Source organism: Oncorhynchus gorbuscha, linkage group LG22, assembly GCF_021184085.1.
Source record: "Oncorhynchus gorbuscha isolate QuinsamMale2020 ecotype Even-year linkage group LG22, OgorEven_v1.0, whole genome shotgun sequence".
NCBI lineage: Eukaryota > Metazoa > Chordata > Actinopteri > Salmoniformes > Salmonidae > Oncorhynchus > Oncorhynchus gorbuscha.
The window spans coordinates 10,152,552-10,168,263 of NC_060194.1; the positions used below are offsets into that span (position 1 = coordinate 10,152,552).

At 41.3% G+C, this 15,712-nt stretch overlaps 1 protein-coding gene across 30 annotated transcripts in view; it reads left to right on the forward strand.

Annotated features, from left to right (window-relative positions):
- dlg1b (discs large MAGUK scaffold protein 1b) overlaps window positions 1-15,712 on the forward strand; it is a 250,592-nt gene that overhangs the window by 201,569 nt on the left and 33,311 nt on the right. For all 30 annotated transcript variants that reach the window (XM_046321076.1, XM_046321075.1, XM_046321079.1 and 27 more), the window contains 3 exons: window positions 10,321-10,435; window positions 13,294-13,470; window positions 15,049-15,115. In XM_046321076.1, the coding sequence (XP_046177032.1) occupies window positions 10,321-10,435; window positions 13,294-13,470; window positions 15,049-15,115 (359 nt within the window). The remainder of the gene's footprint in view (window positions 1-10,320; window positions 10,436-13,293; window positions 13,471-15,048; window positions 15,116-15,712) is intronic.

Below are 15,712 nucleotides of genomic sequence, written 5' to 3' on the forward strand. Positions count from 1 at the left end.
ATTCTATTGATTTTGTTTTGGTGTAATCACAATCTGAAAATAAATGCTATAATGAGGCATTTCTTGTTGGGGGTCTTGGAGAAGGAACAGGGTTTATTGCATTAAAGGGAGTCTCTTCCACCTTAAGTTTGCCTCTTTCTAGACCTGGCTTCAAATACTATTTGAAATCATTTCAAATACTTAAGCTGGGCCTGATTGAGCTTGAATGGCGCAATGAAACCAATTGAATAGTTGCAAAAAGGCAAGCGCCGCCCACCTGGTACTCCAGACAGGCAAAAGCAAACTCTAAACGTTTTGAAAGATTTCAAATAGTATTTGAACCCAGGTCTGTCTTTTCTTATCCATATTATAATGGTGCATTATTACATTACAAACCAATCTCCTTCATGATAAGTGAGTCCATTATGCGGTTGGAAAGTGGGTAATGTCACGTTACAAATGGTAAAATGTAACAGTTGCTTACTAACAGTACTGCTTTCCAACTGTGAACCTGCTCATCTTTGTCAAATATAATTACTTTATATTTAATCTCCCACCAGACAGACCTAGGTTCATATACTATTTGAAATCATTTTAATTATTTGACCGTTTGCCTTTGCCTGCCTGGAGTGCCAGGTGGGCAGGGTTTGCACTTGTCAATTGATTCCATTGCAACAGGCAAGCTCAATCAAACACAGCTGAAGTATTTGTATTGATTTAGAATAGTATCTGAACCCTGGTCTGTTTCCAACCATGAGCGCATTCAGTGGAGTGCAACGTCACAATGCGTTAGAAATACACTGTGTAGGACATACTTGTTTCTCTGTTATGTAGAATAGGGAACCATGTCAGCTCTATGCATGGTATTTGTAACTGCAACATCAGGCCTTCTTGAATGTCTTTATCCTGATGGGACTTGTTATGACATCACGTGAATCCCATATCGTATTTCCACGGCAGGTTTTGTGGTCACTTTTTCTACTTGCAGTAAAACGGGATCCGCAGTTTAAGATGACATTCCATTGCTGAGCAGAACGGTCCACTCAAGCTAAATAGGGGATATTTCACCCTGCCATTCCCTCAATGTCATTTAAGAACTAGTATGCACTTCGATGCATTCCCCTATATTTTCATGTTTACTGAAAAAAAATATAACAATGAATAGCTCAGCTGATCTACAGTATTTTGTCTACCTTCATTTATTAAGATATTTTGCTTTCTCAGGCCATGATTGCCAAAACAAATGTTAAATCATACTGTAGATGTGGAAAAGTTCATTGATTCAACTGACTTGAGGTTTTATTTTAAGTCTAGGTGTAAGGAAATGCTGATGAATGCAATAAACATTGTAAGATGTGATCGATATATGTCTCAACTTGAAGTTCAAAGTAAATGTGTTGTGGAGATGGACCTTGCCCCTGACACAATTTTTTATGTATTGTTAGTTTCGCTCTTGTTTTTTCTAAACGGAATGTATACGTCAGGTAAGCGCTCCCTTTATCACCTACCTGCACATGTACAGTGGGATCTGAAATTATTGACACCCTTGATAAAGATGACCAAATTATATTATTTTTTTCTTATACAATTGCTCAGAGAAGTAATACTTTTTGTCTCAAAAGTTTAGGGGTCAGAATTATTGACACGCCTGTGATCACAATACCTTTTAATACCTCACCTCGCGAGGATAACGGCACTGGGCCTTTTTCTAAAATGTTTTATGAAAACATTGGGAGTGATCTTAGACCATTCCTCCTCCATACACAATCTTTCCAGATCCTTGATATAATTTGTCTGTGCTTATGGACTGCCCTCTTCAATTCAAACTACAGATTTTAAATGGTGTTAAAGTCTGGAGACTGAGATGACCATTGCCAAATGTTGATTTTGTGGTCAATTAACAATTGTTTTGTGGATTTTGATGTGTGGGTTATTGTTTTGCTGGAAGATCCACTTTTGGACAAGTGTCAGCCTCCTGGCACAGCAAACAGATTATATCCTAAAATGTCCTTTTACTGGGTTTACCCAGTAAAAGGACATTTTAGGATATAATCTGTTTGCAAAATAGCCCCATAACATTAAAGACCCACCACCATATTTTACACTAGGTGTGGGGGTTCTTTCAAAACAAAACCCACCACTGTGCATCACCAAAGACCTCTCTGTCATCCAACAAATGTAAACACCTGGGGTGTCATCTATCAATATTGCGTAAAAACTATTCTAAAGTACTACTTACTAACGGAATTTAGAATGGTCGTACCCATAGAAAAAGTGTGATTTATCAAACAATCCTACGAGTGTCATACGCACACCGTTAGGGGATAACATTGATCAATACCAATTGTTCTTGTGCTCGTGCATGGCTTTGATGTTTGCATTTCAAAACTACCCTAATTAACCATATGGTCAAAATCATCCCTTTAAAGCTGTGGGGAAAATACAACACCGTACCATGAAATACAACAGCACAACCAAAAAAAAAGCTCAGTTGTGGCTTGACCAGTAAGAAAAAAACATTGCTACGAAGAGAGGAGCATTAGGACAATTTATGTTGCTTTAGCAATGGAAAATATACTTAAATGTGTAGGCAACACTCATCAACAAGCCATCCATCCTCAACAGCTTTCAAACCTTTCAACAGCTTTTCAAAATCTTTCAAAACCTATAGTCCTATAGGCTAACATTGCTGTTCTGTAGAATGAAAGAGTTGTACATTCCACCTTGCCACCATACCACCACATTCAGCAGGGTATATTGCGCATCACATAGCCTATCACCTGCACATAAATAGTGTAAGCCTTTTTCTGTTCACATAGTTGAAATCATTTTGGGATGGTAATGTTTTGCGATGTGGGTGCTGTCTTGTTCTGTTCTTATTTGGGAACCCAAAGAAACCCCTATTGACTTGAAACTGTTGTTGTAAATTGTATATTACTGGTCGATTTGCTAATGATTACATCCAAAACATTGACTCAACGAGAGCTGTGACATGCCAATCGGCAAACTCCCACTGCAAAGTGCCCGTTGCCAAAAACCAGAGGGTGGAGAGCACTTGGATGTGCACGGGAATGGCATGTGTTGGCATGCATTGCGTTCCAAATCTTCGAACAGAGCAGGATCAGATTAATCAATTTTCCATTATCTCAGTTTTTATAGTCTTTCAACAATGGTTTCACCCTCACACGTACCTCTAATTTAACAAATTACTGTACTTTAAATGGATTATTATCTTAACAAATGCACTGTGGTGGTCAAATTATATTTCATGTCAAGATGTGTTGCATGAATTAACTAAGGTAATACAATTAAATAAAAATGATTTTATTACTCACAATTTAACACTTTTTCAACATGTATTTTCCTCTTATTCCCCTCCTCTTATTCCCCTTATTCCACCACTTGGCACTGTGTGTGTGCGTGGTCATGGATGTGAGTGAATTTACGCACACTCTCAAGAAAACATTCTTATTGATGAATCTCTCACTTTGCGTGGAAATGAGCCCACATACAAATCAAATCAATTCACATTTTGTCACATGCGCCGAATACAACCGGTGTAGTAGACCTTACAGTGAAATGCTTACTTACAAGCCCTTAACCAACAATGCTTTAAAAAGGTAAGAAGAAATGTTTAAGTGTTAAGTAAAAAAATTGATAATTAGAAAATAAAAGTAACATAATTAAACAGATGCAGTAAAATAACAAGGCTATATACAGGGGGTAGATGTGCGGAGGCACAAAATGTGCGTATGCACCGGTGAGTTGAGGTAATACAGTGGGGCAAAAAAGTATTTAGTCAGCCACCAATTGTGCAAGTTCTCCCACTTAAAAAGATGAGGCCTGTAATTTTCATCATAGGTACACTTCAACTATGACAGACAAAATGAGAGAGAAAAAATCCATAAAATCATATTGTAGGATTTTTTATTGATTTATTTGCAAAATATTGTGGAAAATAAGTATTTGGTCAATAACAAAAGTTTATCTCAATACTTTGTTATATACCCTTTGTTGGCAATGACAGAGGTCAAATGTTTTCTATAAGTCTTCGCAAGGTTTTCACACACTGTTGCTGGTATTTTGGCCCATTCCTCCGTGCAGATCTCCTCTAGAGCAGTGATGTTTTGGGGCTGTTGCTGGACTTTCAACTCCCTCCAAAGATTTTCTATTGCGTAGAGATCTGGAGACTGGCTAGGACCTTGAAATGCTTCTTACGAAGCCACTCCTTCGTTGCCTGGGCGGTGTGTTTGGGATCATTGTCATGCTGAAAGACCCAGCCACGTTTCCTCTTCAATGCCCTTGCTGATGGAAGGAGATTTTCACTCAAAATCTCACGATACATGGCCCCATTCATTCTTTCCTTTATACGGATCAGTCGTCCTGGTCCCTTTGCAGAAAAACAGCCCCAAAGCATGATATTTCCACCCCCATGCTTCACAGTAGGTATGGTGTTCTTTGGATGCAAAAATCAAATCAAATCAAATCAAATTTTATTTGTCACATACACATGGTTAGCAGATGTTAATGCGAGTGTAGCGAAATGCTTGTGCTTCTAGTTCCGACAATGCAGTGATAACCAACAAGTAATCTAACTAACAATTCCAAAACTACTGTCTTATACACAGTGTAAGGGGATAAGGAACATGTACATAAGGATATATGAATGAGTGATGGTACAGAGCAGCATACAGTAGATGGTATCGAGTACAGTATATACATATGAGATGAGTGTGTAGACAAAGTAAACAAAGTGGCATAGTTAAAGTGGCTAGTGATACATGTGTTACATAAGGATGCAGTCGATGTTGTAGAGTACAGTATATACATATGCATATGAGATGAATAATGTAGGGTAAGTAACATTATATAAGGTAGCATTGTTTAAAGTGGCTAGTGATATATTTACATCATTTCCATCAATTCCCATTATTAAAATGGCTGGAGTTGGGTCAGTGTCAATGACAGTGTGTTGGCAGCAGCCACTCAATGTTAGTGGTGGCTATTTAACAGTCTGATGGCCTTGAGATAGAAGCTGTTTTTGAGTCTCTCGGTCCCAGCTTTGATGCACCTGTACTGACCTCGCCTTCTGGATGATAGCGGGGTGAACAGGCAGTGGTTCGGGTGGTTGATGTCCTTGATGATCTTTATGGCCTTCCTGTAACAACGGGTGGTGTAGGTGTCCTGGAGGGCAGGTAGTTTGCCCCCGGTGATGCGTTGTGCAGTCCTCACTACCCTCTGGAGAGCCTTACGGTTGAGGGCGGAGCAGTTGCCGTACCAGGCGGTGATACAGCCCGCCAGGATGCTCTCGATTGTGCATCTGTAGAAGTTTGTGAGTGCTTTTGGTGACAAGCCGAATTTTTCAGCCTCCTGAGGTTGAATAGGCGCTGCTGCGCCTTCTTCACGACGCTGTCAGTGTGAGTGGACCAATTCAGTTTGTCTGTGATGTGTATGCCGAGGAACTTAAAACTAGCTACCCTCTCCACTACTGTTCCATCGATGTGGATAGGGGGTGTTCCCTCTGCTGTTTCCTGAAGTCCACAATCATCTCCTTAGTTTTGTTGACGTTGAGTGTGAGGTTATTTTCCTGACACCACACTCCAAGGGCCCTCACCTCCTCCCTGTAGGCCGTCTCGTCGTTGTTGGTAATCAAGCCTACCACTGTTGTGTCGTCCGCAAACTTGATGATTGAGTTGGAGGCGTGCGTGGCCACGCAGTCATGGGTGAACAGGGAGTACAGGAGAGGGCTCAGAACGCACCCTTGTGGGGCCCCCGTGTTGAGGATCAGCGGGGAGGAGATGTTGTTGCCTACCCTCACCACCTGGGGGCGGCCCGTCAGGAAGTCCAGTACCCAGTTGCACAGGGCGGGGTCGAGACCCAGGGTCTCGAGCTTGATGACGAGCTTGGAGGGTACTATGGTGTTGAATGCCGAGCTGTAGTCGATGAACAGCATTCTCACATAGGTATTCCTCTTGTCCAGGTGGGTTAGGGCAGTGTGCAGTGTGGTTGAGATTGCATCGTCTGTGGACCTATTTGGGCGGTAAGCAAATTGGAGTGGGTCTAGGGTGTCAGGTAGGGTGGAGGTGATATGGTCCTTGACTAGTCTCTCAAAGCACTTCATGATGACGGAAGTGAGTGCTACGGGGCGGTAGTCGTTTAGCTCAGTTACCTTAGCTTTCTTGGGAACAGGAACAATGGTGGCCCTCTTGAAGCATGTGGGAACAGCAGACTGGTATAGGGATTGATTGAATATGTCCGTAAACACACCGGCCAGCTGGTCTGCGCATGCTCGGAGGGCGCGGCTGGGGATGCCGTCTGGGCCTGCAGCCTTGCGAGGGTTAACACGTTTAAATGTCTTACTCACCTCGTCCTCCAAACACAACAAGCTGAGTTTTTACCAAAAAGTTATATTTTGGTTTCATCTGACCATATGACATTCTCCCCAATCTTCTTCTGGATCATCCAAATGCTCTCTAGCAAACTTCAGACGGGCCTGGACATGTACTGGCTTAAGCAGGGGACACGTCTGGCACTGCAGGATTTGAGTCCCTGGCGGCGTAGTGTGTTACTGATGGTAGGCTTTGTTACTTTGGTCCCAGCTCTCTGCAGGTCATTCACTAGGTCCCCCTGTGTGGTTCTGTGATTTTTGCTCACCGTTCTTGTGATCATTTTGACCCCACGAGGTGAGATCTTGCGTGGGGCCCCAGATCGAGGGAGATTATCAGTGGTCTTGTATGTCTTCCATTTCCTAATAATTGCTCCCACAGTTGATTTCTTCAAACCAAGCTGCTTACCTATTGCAGATTCAGTCTTCCCAACCTGGTGCAGGTCTACAATTTTGTTTCTGGTGTCCTTTGACAGCTCTTTGGTCTTGGCCATAGTGGAGTTTGGAGTGTGACTGTTTGAGGTTGTGGACAGGTGTCTTTCATACTGATAACAAGTTCAAACAGGTTCCATTAATACAGGTAACGAGTGGAAGACAGAGAAGCCTCTTAAAGAAGAAAGTCGCTCTGGATAAGAGCGTCTGCTAAATGACTTAAATGTAAATGTAAATGTAAGTTACAGGTCTGTGAGAGCCTGAAATCTTGCTTGTTTGTAGGTGACCAAATACTTTTTTTCCACCATAATTTGCAAATAAATTCATAAAAAATCCTACAATGTGATTTTCTGGATTTTTTTTCTCATTTTGTCTGTCATGGTTGAAGTATACCTATGATGAAAATTACAGGCCTCATCTTTTTTTGCACAATTGGTGGCTGACTAAATACTTTTTTGCCCCACTGTATGTACATGTAAGTCGAGTTAAAGTGACTATGCATAGATAATAAACAGAGTAGCAGCTGCGTAAAGAGGACGTCTGGATAGCCCTTTGATTACCTGTTCAAGAGTCTTATGGCTTGGGGGTAGCAGAGAGAACAGTCTATGACTAGGGTGGCTGGAGTCTTTGACAATTTTTAGGGCCTTCCTCTGACACTTCCTGATATAGAAGTCCTGGATGGCAGGAAAGCTTGACCCCAGTGATGTACTGGGCCGTACGCACTACCCTCTGTAGTGCCTTGCGGCTGTAGGCCGAGCACTTGCCACACCAGGCAGTTATGCAACCAGTCAGGATGCTCTCGATGGTGCAGCTGTGTAACCTTTTGAGGACCCATGCCAAATTTGTGCCAATTGCATTGTTTGCTCTATAACCTGTTAGTTCATATGCCTTGAAACCGTGATATTATTTGATTTAATTGTTTTTTTCCCTAATCAATCTACACACAATATCCCATAATGACAATGCAAAAACAGGTTTTTAGAAATTGTTGCTAATTTATTACAACAAAAACAGATCACATTTACATAAGTATTCAGACCCTTCTCAGTTCTTTGTTGAAGTACCTTCGGATGCAATTACAGCATTGAGTCTTCTTGGGTAAGACGCTACAAGCTTGGCACACCTGCTTTTGGGGAGTTTCTCCCATTCTTCTCTGCAGATCCTCTCAAGCTTGTCAGGTTGGATGGGGAGTGTTGCTGCACAGCTATTTTCAGGTCTCTACAGAGATGTTCGATCGGGTTCAAGTCTGGGCTCTGGCTGGGCCACTGAAGGACATTCAGAGACCTGTCCCTAAACCACTCCTGCGTTGTCTTGACTGTGTGCTTAGGGTCATTGTCCTGTTGGAAGATGAACCTTCACCCCATTCTGAGGTCCTGAGTGCTATGGAGCAGGTTGTCAAGGATCTCTGTACTTTAATCTGTTCATCTTTGCCTCGATTCTGACTAGTCTCCTGTCCCTGCCGCTGAAAAACATTCCCACATGCTTCACCGTAGGGATGGTGCAGGTTTCCTACAGATGTGACTCTTGGCATTCAGTTCAAAGATTTCAATCTTGGTTTCATCAGACGAGATAATCTTTTTTCTCATGATCTGAGAGTCTTTATAGGTGTCTTTTGGCAAACTCCAAGCGGGCTGTCATGTGCCTTTTACTGAAGAGTGGCTTCTGTCTGGCCACTCTACCATAAAAACCTGAAAGGTGGAATGCTGCAGAGATGGTTTATCTTCTGGAAGGTTCTCCCATCTCCACAGAGGAACTATAGAGCTCTGTCAGAGTGACCATCGGGTTGTTGGTCACCTCCTTCTCCCCCGATTGCTCAGTTTGGCCGGGCAGCTCTTGGTGGTCCTTTTTCCATTTAACAATGATGGCCACTGTTTTTTGGAGACCTTCAATGCTGCATAAATGTTTTGGTACACTTCCCCAGATCTGTGCCTCGGCACAATCCTGTCTAGGAGCTTTACAGACAATTCCTTTGACCTCATGGCTTGGTTTTTTTCTCTGACATGCACTCCCAACCTTATGTTATTATTATTTATTTACCTTTATTTAACTAGGCAAGTCAGTTAAGAACAAATTATTATTTTCAATGATGGCCTAGGAACAGTGGGTTAACTGCCTGTTCAGGGACAGAACGACAGAATTGTACCTTGTCAGCTCGGGGATTTGAACTTGCAACCTTCCAGTTACTAGCCCAACGCTTTAACCACTAGGCTACCCTGCCGCCCCATGTAGTCAGGTGTGTCAAATCAACTGAATTTAACCCCAAGTGGACTCCAAGTTGAAGAAACATCTCAAGGATGATCAATGGAAACAGAATGCACCTGAGCTCAATTTAGTCTCATAGCACAGGGTCTGAATACTTATGTAAATAATGGTATTTCATAATTGTTTTTGGAAAAATGTTTTAAATTTCTTTGTCATTATGGGGTATTGTGTGTAGATTATATTTTTTAATCAATTTTATAATAAGCCTGTAATGTAGCGAAATGTGGCAAAAAGGTCCTTTATCGGAACTCTACAGGCAATTCCTTCGGCCTCGTGGCCTGGTTTTTGCTCTGAAATGCACGGTCAATTGTGGGACCTTTTGATATCAGAGTTAGATATTCAGCGCTACGGGTGGCAACAATGTCATACTCTTTTTGACTAGACAGCATCAGATAATGGGCTACACATACTGAGACAGAGGGGCGCTGTTTCGTTCGCTCAGATGCTTTCTCTGTTTAGATGCATTCAGCTTCTTGCAAATTGAAGGACATTTATTTTCTTGGTCAATTTTTGGGGCAAGCCTGGCTTCCCTTGGCATCCATAAATATATGACACCTCAATTTGCAATGACCATTTTAGTCTCCGGACATGAAGATCATTAAAAACCTGTGGTTTGAATTGAAGGGCAGTACATAAGCGTTGACAAAGGATATCAAGAATCTGGAAAAATTTATTAATGGTGTAAGATCACTCCCAATGTGTTCCCCAATCTCATAAAACATTTTAGAAAAAAGCTCAGTGCCGTTATCTTCACCAGGTGAAGTATTGAAAGGTATTAAAAACAGGGGTGTCAATAATTTGAATCCTTACCTTATTTGAGAAAATAAATATTACTTGTTAAAATAAATATTTTTCTCTGGGGAATTGTTTTAGTATAAAATATAATTTCCCTGTTTTTATATATTTATTTTATATAGTCATTTTTTTCTCATCTTTTTCAAGGGTGTCAATTTTGGACCCCATATTATAGGGTGTGTCCCAATAATATCTTGTTTCTTAAGTTTACTCTCGTTCACTACTTCCCACAAACACATTGGATTGGTAGAGGAATGGGCTTGGGGGAGTTTCTACTATAGTTCTTACACCAGTCATTTACTTTCAAATCCGTGAAGGGAACAAGTGAACACACTTTGGGAGGAAGGAGAGATTATTGGGACGTGACCTTTTTGTTTCTTTTAGTACATTTTGAATACATTTTTTTGAATTTCTTCTTAATGAATTAAGCCAATATTGTGTCTATTTTGCTTATGTTTTCCTTTCAGAGTACAGTCGATTTGAAGCCAAGATCCATGACCTGCGAGAACAGATGATGAACAGCAGCATCAGCTCGGGGTCGGGCTCGCTGCGGACCAGCCAGAAGAGGTCACTCTACGTTAGGTAAGACCTAAAGAGGTTCCCCGAAATGTAAATGACCATTAGCTTTAACCTAAGTAGGTCTAAGCCCTTAGATCGCAATATCGACTAAGCTAACATGTGGAATTGTTTTAAAATGGTCGTAAAATGTATCATTTAGCAAATTGATTTTGAATTTTAGGACCCTTATTGGTATGCAAAAAATATATAACAAAATATTTTTATGAACCATTGAATTAGGCTTTTACTTTACAACAAGTCAGTTTGTAAAATTCATGGCCTTATAGAGCTGCCCCAGTCAACTGTAAGTGCTGTTATTTTGAAGTGGAAACATCTAGGAGCAACAACGGCCCACCGTGAAGTGGTAGGCCACACAAGCTCACAGAACGCGACCGCCGAGTGCTGAAGCACTTAGCGCCTTAAATCTTCTGTCCTCGGTTGCAACACTCACTACCGAGTTCCAAACTGCTTCTGGAAGCAATGTCAACACAACAACTGTTCGTCAGGAGCTTCATGAAATGGTTTTCCATGGCTGAGCAGCCGCACGGACACAAGCACAATGCCAAGGGTCAGCTAGAGTGGTGTAAAGCTCACCGCCATTGGACTCTTAGCAGCAAAGGGGGGACCAACTATATTAATACCCATAATTTTGGAATGAGATGTTCGAAAAGCAGGTGTCCACATACTGTTGATAATGTAGTGTATAAGAAAACTTATGGAAAAATATTTTGACCCATTATTTTGACCCAATATTTTGATCACATTATTTTGGGCACATTTTTCCCCCTTTGCACTTTTTGCCATTTCTACAGCCTGGTACTGGGTTACATTGACGACTCCCTTGAAGCTGGTGTGCTTCGTAGAGCAGTACAACCAACACCTTTGTGAGAGTCTCCGCTTTCGATATTTGTGATATATTGTTTTGTAGCTTACACGGTTTGGGTTTTTACAGACAATCTCGTGGTGATTTTCTTGTCCAGATCCTCTCATGAGTAGATAAATTCCGCTATCACAAGCCCCATGTTATGGAATCGGCGCAAACGTTATATCTGCGGAAATAAGGGTTTGAGCTGCAACAGTAATTCTCTGGCATAAACACACGGAGAGCTATTCAATATTCAAAATGACGTCACCGTGTGATGCACAGGTGCATGCGTCAGACAGCTCTAAGAGGGTGGAGATGACTCCAAAACAAACTAAAAGACATCACCAGCTCGAAATAGATTGAAGGTCTACAGCTTAACCTTGCACTCAGGGCTCAAAATTAAAATGTTTAATTGGTAGCACTGGTGCTCCTTACTTTAAAAAATGAGGAGAGGCCTCAAGAGTGGCGCAGGTGTCTAACAGTTGTGGTGTCACTACAGCTTGGGGTTCGGTCCCAGGTTGTGTCACAACCGGCCGTGACCAGGAGTCCCATATGACGGCACACAATTAGCCCAGCTTCGTCTGGATTAGGGGAGGGTTTGGCCGGGTGGGTTTTACTTGGTTCATTGCGCTCTAGCGACTCCTTGTGGTAGGCCGGGCCACTGCAGGCTGACTATGGTTGTCAGTTGAACGGCGTTTCCTACGACACATTGGTGCAGCTGGCTTCCGGGTTAAGTGAGTGGGTGTTAAGAAGAGCGGCTTGGCGGGTCATGTTTCGTAAGACGCATGACTCGACCTTTGCCTCCCCCGAGCCCGTTGCAGCGATGAGACAAGATCGTAATCATCAGATTTTGGAGAAAAGGGGAGTAAAAATTGTAACCTTGTAAATACATGTTTATTATAAAAAGCAAAAATGTTTATACAAATACCTGTCATTGAAATTAGTCATTTGTGTAATATTAGGTTTCTACATTATGTAAAATCACTATTTTCCTATTGAGATGTATTAAATTGAAAATGGTACGCTCTTTTAGAGCGTCAAGTTTGTGATGACGACATGCAAGACATCTGTCATTCATTCATTGCTATGATCATTGATCTCCTGACGATTGCGAACCCTTTTTCTTTCTGTGCCCCCAAATTGTGGCCTCTGCTTAAATAAAGGTTAAATAAAAAATATATACATTTTTGGGGGGAGGGGATGTTCTGGTAAAGTTACTAGGTTGATAGCTAGCTAGCTAATGAGGTAACAAACATGACTGAACAAGGTGTAAAACAAATGCGACCCACGAGTAGTTTTATAGCGGCCCGTAGCATGGTTTCTGTGACGAGAAGATAAAAAGGTTGTGCCAGTAATACGGGGCCAGATTTTTTTTTAACTGTTTGGGTTAGAAACTAGCAGTTTTTGTTGTATTAATGGTGCATGATGTTAAATAATCTGCGCTCAGGAAACAGTGATACAAGGAAGCCTTATCATTACAACAGATATTAGAAATAAAAATTAAACAAAAAATTGGGATTATTTTTTGGGTCGCATTGGTGGTCCCCAATTAAAATTCCTGGTTGCACAGCAAAATATTTAATTGGTCGCACTTTAGGGCCTTGCTTAACCTCCAAAAATCTTAAGTTTGTCAGATGTTTAGAAGTTTGTCAAAAGTCTGAGTTAATTCCATACCTCAGGCCATCTGTTTTGTAGATTCAGTTATATTCTGCAATCTAAAATGAATGGTAAAGATAAGCACTGTATGATTTCTAAATTTTCAGTGGTATTCTGTCCATTCATTTAGTTGAGGCATATGGCAGGATCAACACAACCGATGGCGTGGGATGTGGACTCATCTTAACATTGTACTAATTTTGTGATCTTGAAGCATCTGACAAACTGTAGTTGTATAATGTTTGGTTACTACACCTTATAGTTTACTGTTAATCAAATATTAGCCATATGCCAGCCAGATGACTGCATCTAAATGATCAAACTCACTTACTGAATGTGACTTGTTTCCTACTCTTTCCAGAGTCCTATTTGACTATGACAAGACAAAGGACTCAGGGCTCCCCTCTCAGGGGCTCAACTTTAAATTCGGGGACATCCTGCATGTGGTGAACGCCTCAGACGACGAGTGGTGGCAGGCTCGGCAGGTGACCCCAGAGGGCGAGGCAGAGGAAGTGGGTGTCATCCCCAGCAAGAGAAGGTAAACCCCCCCCTCCTGTTTTTCTCTTTTAACTCGTAGTTGTGCTCCTGATGTCCCAGGTCTGAATCAGTCCTTGATTAGACGGAGAGAATAAAAAACAAAAGTGTCTCGGACCTCCTCGACAAGTTGCCTATCCCTGCCATAGTCCACAGCTCCTACACAATTAATGCTGTGACTGCAAAACACATTTCCGTTTGAAGAACTTCCCGTTCTAAAATAGATTTGGCATATTCAGGTACATATTGGGTTCCTCCCTGCTGAAGCTTTGGTTTCCGTTAGACCGTTTCTGAATATTTATCCATAGCCTCTGAGTGGTCTGGATATAGATACTTCTCTGTGTCCGATGTCCTGTATGTCAGGCCCACAAATTAATGGAAAAGTACTGCAAATCTAGAAATTGCATGGTGCTTATTTTAACAATACATATTGGATTGTTGCATACAGTAGGATTTACAAAATAGTTAACTCAAAAGAAGACTACTTTTGAGCCTTGAAAACGTCTAACAAACATTGAATTTTGAATTCCTGGAATCAGGAAAGAGAATAAGCAGAGTGAATCTTGCAGCTCTGAATCCTCAAACAGGGAACGCTCCAAACCAGGAATTTTGGGAACATTTCTTGAATATTTTTTACTTTAATTTTATTTAACCTTTATATAACGTGGCATGTCAGTTAAGAACAATTTCTTATTTACAATGACAGCCTACCAAAAGGCCTCGGGTGGGGATTAAAAATAAACATCATATACAGTGGGGAGAACAAATATTTGATACACTGCACATACTTGTTCTCCCCACTGTATATATATATATATATATATATATATATATATATATATATATATATATATATATATATATATATATATATATATATATATATATATATATATATATATATATGAAAAAACACACATCACGACAAGAGACACCTCACCACTTCATAAAGAGAGACCTAAGACAACAACAGCATGGCAGCAACACATGACAACACATTATGGTAGCAACACATGGTAGCAGCACAAAACATGGTACAAACATTATTGGGCACAGACAACAGCATAAAGGGAAAGAAGGTAGAGACAACAATACATCATGCGAGGCAGCCACACTTGTCTGTAAGAGTCTCCATGATTGAGTCTTTGAATGAAGAGATGGAGATAAAACTGTCCAATTTGAGTGTTTTTTTGCAGCTCGTTCCAGCCGGTAGCTGCAGCGAACTAAAGAGGAGTGACCCATGGATGTGTGTGCTTTGGGGACCTTTAACAGAATATGAAAGGGTGTTTGTTGTATGTGGAGGATGAGGGCTGCAGTAGGTATCTCAGATAGGTGTGAGTGAGGCGTAAGCATCAACCAGTGGGTCTTGTGACGGGTATACAAAGATGAGTGCAGTGATGTGTCCTATAAGGTGCATTGGTGGAAAATCTGATGGCCGAATGGTAAAGAACATCTAGCCCGCTCGAGAGCACCCTTACCTGCCGATCTATAAATTACATAATCTTGCAACCATCAATTGTGTTACTGACATATTTTATCAGGTTAATGACCTCTAATGAACTTCAATGACCTTAAACCTCAGGGTGGAGAAGAAAGAGAGGGCACGGCTAAAGACGGTCAAGTTTAACTCCAAGTCGCGAGACAGAGGGGTAAGTAACATTTCTGTCTCGTTATGAGGAAGGAGGACATTAAATTTAGTGTTTGACCTGATTAATGAGTATTGTGACACTTTAAAGCAATACTTGCATTGTGTTTTATTAGGGTTTGAAGTGTATGATTTTAGAATTAATCATGTAGTCTGCATACAGGATGACCTCACCATTCGGAATATACAGTGGGGTCTGAAATGATTGACACCCTTCATAAAGATGAGTAAAAATGACTGTAAAATAAATAATTAAAATACTGAGCTAAAACATTTTTAAATAATATTTTTTTAATCCTTTTTTTCTCCCCAATATGATATCCAATTGGTAGTTAGTCTTTTCCCATCGCTGCAGTTCCTGTACAGGTCGAGAGCCGTTAGCCCTTGAAACACGAACCCGCCAAGCTGCTCGCTTAACCCGGAATCCACAAGAGTTGCTAGAGTGCGATGGGACAAGGACATCCCAGCCAGCCAAACCCTCCCCTAACCCGGACAACACTGGGCCAATTGTGCACCGCCTCCCGGTCAGCCCCATATCGAACCAGGATTGCAAGTGACGCAGCTAACACTGCGATGCAGTGCCTTAGATCGCTGCAACACT